At 37.0% G+C, this 10,251-nt stretch overlaps 1 protein-coding gene across 1 annotated transcript; it reads left to right on the top strand.

Moving 5' to 3' along the window:
• Positions 1-8,758: 8,758 nt before the first annotated feature.
• On the top strand, positions 8,759-9,948 carry LOC132611195 (LOB domain-containing protein 12-like). Its single transcript, XM_060325607.1, has 2 exons — positions 8,759-8,986; positions 9,335-9,948. The coding sequence occupies exons 1-2, from the start codon at positions 8,828-8,830 to the stop codon at positions 9,668-9,670; spliced, it is 495 nt and encodes a 164-aa protein (XP_060181590.1). The 5' UTR covers positions 8,759-8,827; the 3' UTR covers positions 9,671-9,948.
• The last annotated feature ends 303 nt before the right edge of the window (positions 9,949-10,251 follow it).

Here is a 10,251-nt window from a genome sequence, read left to right as displayed (position 1 = left end):
GTTTCGTTTCGAGTCACAATTTATCTACAATTTTCGTTTGTCATGGAAGTATTAATGGAAAATTGGGATTAAACTAACCACAATTGGATAAATAAGTGGGATTGGAAATACAAAAAAATCAGTCCACTTTAAAGCCATGTTTGGCCGTGCACTATAGTGGGATAGTCAAAGAATTATTGACCCAAGTTAGAGTGGTACACTTGTCCAAAGCATGGAGTGAATACATATACAAAAAATCTGATTCACTCCACCTTAAAAAAATCATTTCAACACTTCAAGAGAGAGATATAGTGATAGAGAGGGAGAGTCTCTCGGCTAGAGCTAGCCGAGAGAGAGGGGTCAAAAACTTGCTCCAAATTTCAGTTTTCTCCACCAAATTTTACTCCTCATCTAGTGTACAAGAATGTGTATTGGTTTTTGAAAAGAAACAAGAAGGTGTAGCACCTCAATAGAGTGGAAAATTCGGCCAAAGTGAAGAGCAAGATTGTAAGGTAAGAATGCTTAGTGTTCTTGTATTGTATGATGATTTGAATGTATAGTTCATGCATGTTGTTGTTGGATTGTTGTTGTAGTTGAAGTAGAGAGTGAGCCGTGAGTGAGGTGAAGTCATGATTGATTTCATTTTGCATGTATTGTTGATGAATTGAATATGTACCAACATAGGTAAATGAACAAAGATTGTAGAAGTTTGGTTGTGATGTTGCATGTTGGATATTGGACTGTTTTTGTTGAAATGAAAATGAGCCGTGTGTTGAAGGTTCTAATGAAGTCATGCTTTATCTTCTTGAACATGTATTGGAAATGGATTGAATGTATTGTAGTTGGATAAACGGATAAAAATCATGAAATTGTGGGAAGGGTGTTGTAGCCGTGAAAAAGGGACTGTTTTAGGGGAGATTTAGGGACTGTTTTGTGTCACATTTGGATTGTTGTTGTTATGGACATTGTGGTGTATTGTATGCATGTTGAATATGTGAATTGAGGTGTTAAAGAAATGAAATATGTTGAAGTGTATAGGCAGTCCAAAACCGTGGACAGTTTTGATGTTAGAAGTGAATTTGTGTGTGTTGAATGTTGATTCTTGTTGCAAACGTTTAGTGAAAGTAAAGTGCATTGATTCAAGTTGAAACTGAAATGATGGTGGGCTGTTGTAATAATGAAAATGATGTTAAAACAGTTCCAAGAATCATGAAAGTAATGTCATTAAACGTGTTGTTGTTGTTGCAAGTTAAAACTGGAAAATTGCTAAGTGAGAATGGAAATGCTATGTGTATTGTTTAGCCGTGTGTATGAAACAGTTTTGAATGGTTTATGGACTGCCCAAGCTCCCTAAGTCATGTTTAAACAAGTTTTTATTAATATATGAAAGAACGATTAGCAATGTTAGCTTGTAACGCTAGTTGGTTTGAATGCGAACGAAACGTCGTTTAAATGTTAGAAAGGAATTGTGAGCGTCAAAGTACGTATTGAATTCCCTTGTAGACTAATTGTAGTTCTTCATATCTTGATATAGGATATGTGTTTTTGGGCAGCAAGTACAAGTTAGAATACAACTAAACGCTAAAGGTATGTAAAGCCCATTCCTTCTTTCTTTTGGCATGTCCTAGACGTAAGTATGAAACGATATGAACCTTGGGGTAAATTCTATTCTCTAGTTCCATGCATGACTTATGATTCTATATTTCATTAAGGCCATTGTCATGTGCCTACAATATGAGTGACTAATGAATAATGTATGAAAGTTCCTATTCTTAAAGGATTGCGCAATAGACATACTTGACTTTCAAAAGCTACACCAAATTAAAGTGATATATGTACATGAAATCTGAAACGTTTCTTGTAATTGGTTGTTATGAGATTCGAAATGAACTGAATATGAATATTATTTTGACACTTTAGAGCTGGTTAGTTGCTTATCCATTGAGTCTAAAAAGATGAATTTCTTATATGTGGTTGCTTATTATTCTGCTCGTGCTTATCGCTATATCCTTCACTGAGTCCCGGGCCAGGATACGTTTTCATGCGCATGTTTACTATATTATTCACCGAGTTCCTCATTAAAGGTCCGGGACACGTTATATATATATATATAATGATATGATGATGATATGACGATATGATGATATGATGATATGGAGATGGTGGCCAGGAGGGCATATATATATATATATATATATATATATATATATATATATATATATATATATATATATATTCCTTATTACCGAGACCCTCATTAAAGGTCCGGGACACGTACATGTTTATGTTTATGATGCTATGATTATAAATACTGAGCCCCTCATTAAAGGGCCGGGACACGTTATATATGTTATATACAAAATAATTATGCAGCTTTGATTACGAAACGCTATAATGACATTGATATGAGAATGACACAGATGAAATATGTTCAAAGGCAAGTTTTATGAAATTCTGGTTGTTGCATTGAATCTTACATACCTTGTCTCAATATAAGTCTATTACTATGTTTCAAGCTTTACATGCTCAGTACATATTCCGTACTGACCCCCTTTCTTCGGGGGGCTGCGTTCATGCCCGCAGGTACAGACGCTCGTTTCGGAGATCCGCTAGCTTAGGATACCTATTCAGCTATTTTGGACTGCTCCCTTGTTCCGGAGCCTAGCTTGTGGTATAACTCCCTTATGTTGTATTCATACGTGTTTGTTTGGGTACGGCGGGGCCCTGTCCCGCCATATGATACGGTCATTACTCTTAGAGGTCTGTGGACATCGGTGTGGGTCTGTTTGTAGTTGTTGATGTGTTTTATGTCTATGACTTATGTTTGGGGCGTACCCATTCGTAATGGTAGCCTTGTCGGCTTGCATATATATGTATGTTTATTATTTTGTATATCGTGGCAGCTTTGTCGGCTTGCGTAGGAATATATATATATATATATATATATATATATATATATATATATATATATATATATATATATATATATATGTATGTTGTTGTTTAAAAAGTGCAACTCCTCAGAAGACAGGTGTCTAAGACATACAAAACTTGACAGCTTTAAAATAATGTCCTACCCTTTTTATGTACAAATGAGATCATGACATGCTAATTGCAAATGACTACAGTTAACAGATAATATGAGTGTCCAACTCGGGCACTAGTCACGGCCTACGGGGTTGGGTCGTGACATATATGGTCCACATAAGTCACAATGAATCATATCAAAAATATCCGAAGCTATATTATCACTTAAAGGAAAAACACTTCTTGTTTGCTTTGTCCTTTGGCATACATCACATTCTTTATCTAATCTAGTACTACTCTCTTTTAGGCCTAATGCCGTAATAGGCTTCGTAACTTGTGTTGAAGGATGACCTAACAGTTTATGCCAATGATCGAACCAATCGACTGCCTCTGCCTTCATAGCTCGTATCCGCGGCATATTCCGAAAATAATAAAGTCCACCTCGATGCTCACCCATTTCAAGCAGCTTCCTCGTGGTGGGTCCTATATAACATACATAATTTTGATAAATTTAAGTCACAATCTAAATGATCAACAAGTTGTGATACATAAATTAAATTGCATGTTAGATACGGAACGTAAAGGACATCCTTCAACCAAATCCTATTATTTAGCTTGGTTGTTCCTTCTCTCGTGACCACCGAGCTACTTTCACCTGGAAGCCCAATCGAACACTCAGGAATATCTCGTTGATCACTCAGTTCCTCCGGATTACCAATCACATGGTTCGTAGCTCCGGAGTCAATGATCCAGGATGAGGTTTCAGTCTTACCGTCCATCTTGCCATTTGGGTTTATTCCTAGGGAATTTGACAAGTGAATCGCTGTCTTCCGGATCTCTTAGCTCAAATTGTGAGGTCCTGTCCCGCCTATGTTGACCAGTCCTATCTCTGCCTAAGCTCCTTCCTTGGTAACTAGGATGTTTGCCCGGTAGTTGCCTCTTCCACAACTGGATCCCGGTCCACCCCTCTGTGTTGTTGCTATCCTCTTCCTCTTCCTCCGGTTTCTTCATCTTCTTTTTGATTTCCTGGCCACCAATCTGGATAGCCAATGAGTCGAAAACAACAATCCACAACTTTTCCGGATCTCTTATAATGTGTGCAGAATGCACCATCGTTTTTCCCTTCACTTTGATCATGATGAGGGTTTCTCCTTGGACGGCAAAAGCCATGGTTTCACTCCGGTTCTCCATTTTCCAAGTGAATCGCCGTCTTTCGGATTTCTTAGCTCAAATTGTGAGGTCCTGTCCCGCCTATGTTGACCAGTCCTATCTCCGCCTGAGCTCCTTCCTTGGTAACTAGGATGTTTGCCTGGTAGTTGCCTCTTCCACAACTGGATCCCGGTCCACTCCTCTGTGTTGTTGCTATCCTCTTCCTCTTCCTCCGATTTCTTTATCTTCTTTTTGATTTCCTGGCCACCAATCTGGATAGCCAATGAGTCGAAAACAACAATCCACAACTTGTCCGGATCTCTTATAATGTGTGCAGAATGCACCATCGTTTTTCCCTTCACTTTGGTCATGATGAGGGTTTCTCCCTTGGACGGCAAAAGCCATGGTTTCACTCCGGTTCTCCATTTTCCGTGTGATTCCTCTCACACGCTCTTCTTGCACCAGCTTCAAATAGACCTTGTTTAGTGATGGCAACGGTTCTTGGGCCAATATGTTCGACCTCACCATTCCATTCATTGTTTCATCCAATCCCATGAGGAAAATATGCACTTTTTCTTCTTTTCTTTTGGTTTCTAGGGTCGTCCCTAGATTGCACGTGCACTTACCACACTTGCAAGTTGGAATCTGTTTGTAGTTTTCCAATTCCTCCCACAACTTAGTGAGTTTTCCATAGTAACCCATTATATGGTCCTTCCCTTCTGGTTGCACTCTGCGCGTTCCGCTTTTAGTTGTTGCATCCGAGGGCCGTTGATAACGGCGAACCGTTCTCGGATGCTCGTCTACAATTCTTCTGCTTCCTTTTTATGTGACATCGTTGAGCAAACCGTTGGTTCTATGGTGTTGCGAATCCACGACACCAATAGTGAGTTTATAGTCCACCAATCTTCCAAGTCTGGTGACTCTTCATCCGGCTTCTTGATCATACCGTCAACGAAGCCAAATTTCTTCCTCGCTCTTAGGGTTGTCCTTATGGATCTAGTCCATTCTTCATAATTTTCATCCTTCAATTGGACTTGTATCACCACAATTCCTTTGGTTATCATTCGATGAAATGTCATAAGGCGAGGTTGTTTTTCTTTGGGTTTTATTTTCTTCACCGTCGATTATTTTGTTTTTATCGCTGGTTTCTCCGTTACATGCCATTGTTTTAGGGTTTTGTGTTCTTCCTAACGTGGCTCTGATACCATGTTAAAATCAAGATAGGGACGAGAATTTAGAGAGACAAGAATAGTGGGGAAATTATTTCTGCTTTTCATTCATCATAATGACCACCCTATTTATAAGTAAGGTTCTCCTTGCCTTAGTCTAATGAAGTAACCTTATTCCGATAGAACTACAAATCCTATATTATCATAATTACAAATTCAGCATAAATAGACCAAACCTATTACAATTAGACTAGAATAGGGTTCCCACCGACGTAGGGATTCACCGACTTAACTGATGTGACCGACCAACAAACTGGTCCGGTCACACCCGGTCTCAATATTGGTTGGCAACCTGAACTTTCACCCTATTGGTGAAGGTTCGAATCCCCACCTTGTAATCCCCTTCCCCTACCCCCACGCAATAAGATTTAAAAAAAAAAAAAAAGGTTCATGACCTTATGCAAATTAATCAGAGTGTCTATCGTTGTTAATTAGAAAGAACTGCAAGAAGTAATTAGTCTAAAGAAAGTGTAATTAAAGAGTTCACGTATAGAAGCCAAACGAGTCTTATCGTTTGGGCTGGGGGAATCTTTCCAACTTATTTGTCTGCCAAAACTAGCATTGTGAAGGGATTCTATTTCCCCCTTTTTATATCTTTGATTTAGCAAACAAAAAATGTAATGTTATTCGCTTTTCTTTCCTTTTGGTGTGGCACTATGCTTTTTAGTAGGCATTTGGACATGCGATTTGAAATCATGATTTGAAACTATGAGATAAAATCAGTATTTGGACATGCGATTTCATCTCATGATTTCAAACCATGAGATGAAATCTCAAATTTTCCAAAAGGGCACGATTTGAGATTTCAAACCATCTGCAAAAACCATCAACTGATCAATGTCCCTACGCGCGACTAGTTATTCATATGAATATATTAACAGTACAAGTTTCCCGTTGTAACCAATGATTAATGAAATAATGCAAACGAGTTGAATAGACAGGTTAATTATTACTTTTGTTGAACCCCTTTATATTAGTTATCACTAGGGGTGTTCATGGACCGGGTTGGTTCGGATTTCTGAAACACCAAACCAAACCAATTGCGTCGGGTTTTTAAATTTATACACCAAACCAATAACATTCGGGGTTTTCAACCTCGGGTTTTCTCGGGTTATTCAGGTTTTTTTTTTTCGGAATAATCTTGATACAAAACATATAACTTTTACGTCAAATATTTCTTTAGTCCTAGTAAGATACAACTATGTAATTAAGGTGTTTCATAAGAAAATAACACAAAATGTGAGAAGAGTGGTGACATTATATTAAAATATTCAACAAAAGATAATAAAATCGGTTAAAATAAATATTGCTAATTAATAAGCCATAAAGAAAATGACCATAATCTAAAAATACTAAGTCATGCTAAAATAAGTACGGCTAATAAGTATTAATTACATGACAAGAAAAAAAAACTGAAGTTCTGTATTTTCACTCTCTAAACCAATTATGCAAAACCAAAGAACAGATATCCAACATTATTGTCATTTCTATGGGTAAATTGAAATACTTTTGTTAGTATTAGTGTTGAGTTGGTTTTGGTTTGGACTTTATATGAGTTACTAACATTCATAGGATATAAAACTTAATCACATTCAAAATCCTAAGTTCAAGCTTGAATAATATGATAATAGATGTAAAACTATGAAAAAAATTAAGAAATATTTATAAATTACATTACAAATAAATATTTTTATGTATAAAATATTTTAAAAATTGAATACATGTAATGTCGGGTTGGTTTGGTTCGGTTTGACTTTTTTTAGCTAAAACCAAACCAAACCAATTATGATCGGGTTTTTTTTCCAACACCAAACCAAGTCAAACCAAACCACTAGTCGGGTTTTTTTCTCGATTTGACTCGGTTTATCGATTTGGTGCGGTTTATCGATTTACTTTGTACACCCCTAGTTATCACCGAGCCTTTTTAGGCCTCTATAAAATGAGGAATATTTATTTAGTTTTATTGGGGGCTGGAATTGGTAGACTTTGCTGTAGAGGAATTCGTTTGACTAACGTACTTCCTAGACCTATTAAAGGAACAAAAGAAAAGAAAAGAGAAGTCAATTTGTAGATGCTCAAGGTGGAGTTCAATATTGGAAGTCCTTTTACCCGAAATGTTATCTTATTGTTTCTTCGGAAAAGGGCCAAAATTACCCCTGAACTTTGAGAAATAGTTCATTCATATCCTTCGTTATACTTTAGGGTCAATTATATCCTTACCGTTATACTATGAGGTCAATTATACCCTTATGTCTAACAGCGGCCACGTGGCATCATCCCAGCCCTTCAAAATTATTTTCCCCTCAAATAATTTTTTACCCACTAAAATAACCCAACCCGACTCGTTTTTTTTTTTCTAGCCAAGGGGTAATGGGTTGGGTCCGTATCACTTTGGCTGGAAAAAATTTCGGGTCGGGTTGGGTTATTTTAGTGGGTAGAAAATTATTTGAGGGGAAAATAATTTTGAAGGGTTGAGATGATGCCACGTGGCAGCTGTTAGACATAAGGGTATAATTGACCCCATAGTATAACGATAAAGGTATAATTGACCTTAAAGTATAACAAATGGTGTGAATGAACTATTAATTTTGGCCCTTTTCCGTTGTTTCTTTCCTTTCGTCATTTTGGCTCACTTTTGTTGCCACCTCAAATAGAGTCCCAAAATAATTATGTCTAATGTTATCACCTATTTTCTCTAATTAACTAATAAATCGGAGGTTGGCGGTTGGGGGCGGGGACGGGGGGGGGGGGGGGGTGTTCAAGTGTCTAAACATTATCAACAAGAATGGAGTAGTCGAATTAGAAGGATGCGCATTGACAGCATAAGTAAGATTTTCTGCATAATTAATACTACTAGTTTACATCTATGATAGCAAGTCAATTATCATCTTTTACTAGGTTATCAATTAATGTTTATAGATTTGTTTGCATCAATTATCTTAGAAGTGATATGATTGTGTAAATATTTTTCTCACAACCAATATGCAGAATTTAAATTCTAATTTAAATTATTATTATTATTAAATTGTTTAATTAATACAGTTTTTGGAGTGAGGGAAGAGCCATAGGCTTTGGACACCACACTAGACTAACAGCAGTCCTAGCTAGCTTGATTTTGTTTATCCTTTTTAACGTTCTGCCACATGATTTGGGGGTCAGCTTTTCACAAAATTCAATGATAACTCTAAAAGTCCTTTCTCATCTGAGATACTATATATTATATAATAAAACTAATCACATCTACTATTTCATGTATTTTAATTCATGTGAACACTTTTCAATTTTAAAATAAGATTAGTATTGAACGCGGTTAGCTGTCCTAGCTATAAATATATACATACAAATTCCAATTGAGTTCCATTCTCCATAATTAACTTAGTCAGTTAGTCCAATACTCATTTACTCTTTCTAAATACTAGTCCTATAACACAGAAATAATAAAGATGGGTGCAGGAAACTTTCCATGCGCTTCATGCAAGCTGCTGAGACGCCGTTGCGCCAAGGATTGCGTATTTTCTCCTTACTTCCCTTCTGATGATCCTCACAAATTTGCCATTGTTCATAAGGTCTTTGGTGCCAGCAATATCAGCAAAATGTTACAGGTCTCTCTTTCTTCCAACAGTACAATATATTTTAACATATATTGTAACAAGTGAACTGCATTATTTTACTGTAGTCATCTTTAAGTTGAATAGGAGTCTTGATATAACTGGTAAAGTTGTTGCCATGTGACCTCCTGATCACAGATTTGAGCCGTGAAAACAGTCTCTTGCAGAAATGCAGAGTAAGGCTAGTACAATAGACCCTTGTGGTCCGGCCCTTCCCTGGACCCCGCGAGCTTAGTGCACCCGAATACCCTTTTTAGTCATCTTTAAGTTAATTTGATACTGTAAAATAAAATTATTTGGACCGTCAGTGGATAGCGTAGTTAAACTAGTACCGTTTTGCAGGAGCTTCCGGTGCATCAAAAGGGAGATGCAGTGAGCAGTCTAGTATATGAAGCAAATGCAAGGATGAAGGATCCTGTATATGGATGTGTTGGTGCCATATCCTACTTGCAGAACCAGGTCTCCCAGCTGCAAATGCAACTTGCATTGGCTCAAGCTGAGATCCTTTGCATCCAAATGCAATCACAAGATCAGCCAACAGCTTTGACCCCACCATTACATGAATTAGTAGCAGATGACAAGTCATTCTTCTTCTCAGACAACCTCAATTACTTTGACTCTAGCTCCCACAAATGTAATTCAGGAATTTCTCAAGAGGGAGACTTTCTTTGGACATAATCAAAATGCATGGTTAATTTTGTTTTCAGTACCACTTAGAATTAATTTACCCCATTGTACTTCTCTTTTTTCCCCACTTGTTTTCTCATGAGGAATACTAGAGAATGGAGGGTTTTGTTTTGTTTCTTCTACAAATATCATGTGAGGCGATAGTCGATAGTATGAACAAGGTAATGTATTATAGTTGAATTAAAGAACAGATTTAATTTGTCTGCTGACTTGACAATTAAGTCAACCTTGCATGTGGGAGGTGAAATATAAACTATATGAGATAACAGTTATTCCTAAACATTATTCTTATTACTATGTCAGACTTGATTATTCAACCAATTGTGCAATGGGGAAGGGCGGTGCCCACACATGATCAGAGATAAGAGATAAAAATTGAACTTTCCTCAGTTCATTCCCTTCTAAGCATCAGCAAAGTGAACACAAATAATTTTTACCAGAACATGGTTATTTTTTTATTTTTTTATTTGTACACAAGCTTAATGTTTATACCAACAAGCACTTAATTAGGGGTCGATCGTTTGGTTCGAAGATAAGTTATGCTGGAACTAGTAATATAATGTTGGAGTTAC

This window comes from Lycium barbarum, chromosome 9, assembly GCF_019175385.1.
Source record: "Lycium barbarum isolate Lr01 chromosome 9, ASM1917538v2, whole genome shotgun sequence".
In the NCBI taxonomy this organism is placed as follows: domain Eukaryota; kingdom Viridiplantae; phylum Streptophyta; class Magnoliopsida; order Solanales; family Solanaceae; genus Lycium; species Lycium barbarum.
The sequence above is the reverse complement of the archived record's forward strand: the minus strand, read 5'-3'. Positions and strand labels throughout refer to the sequence as shown.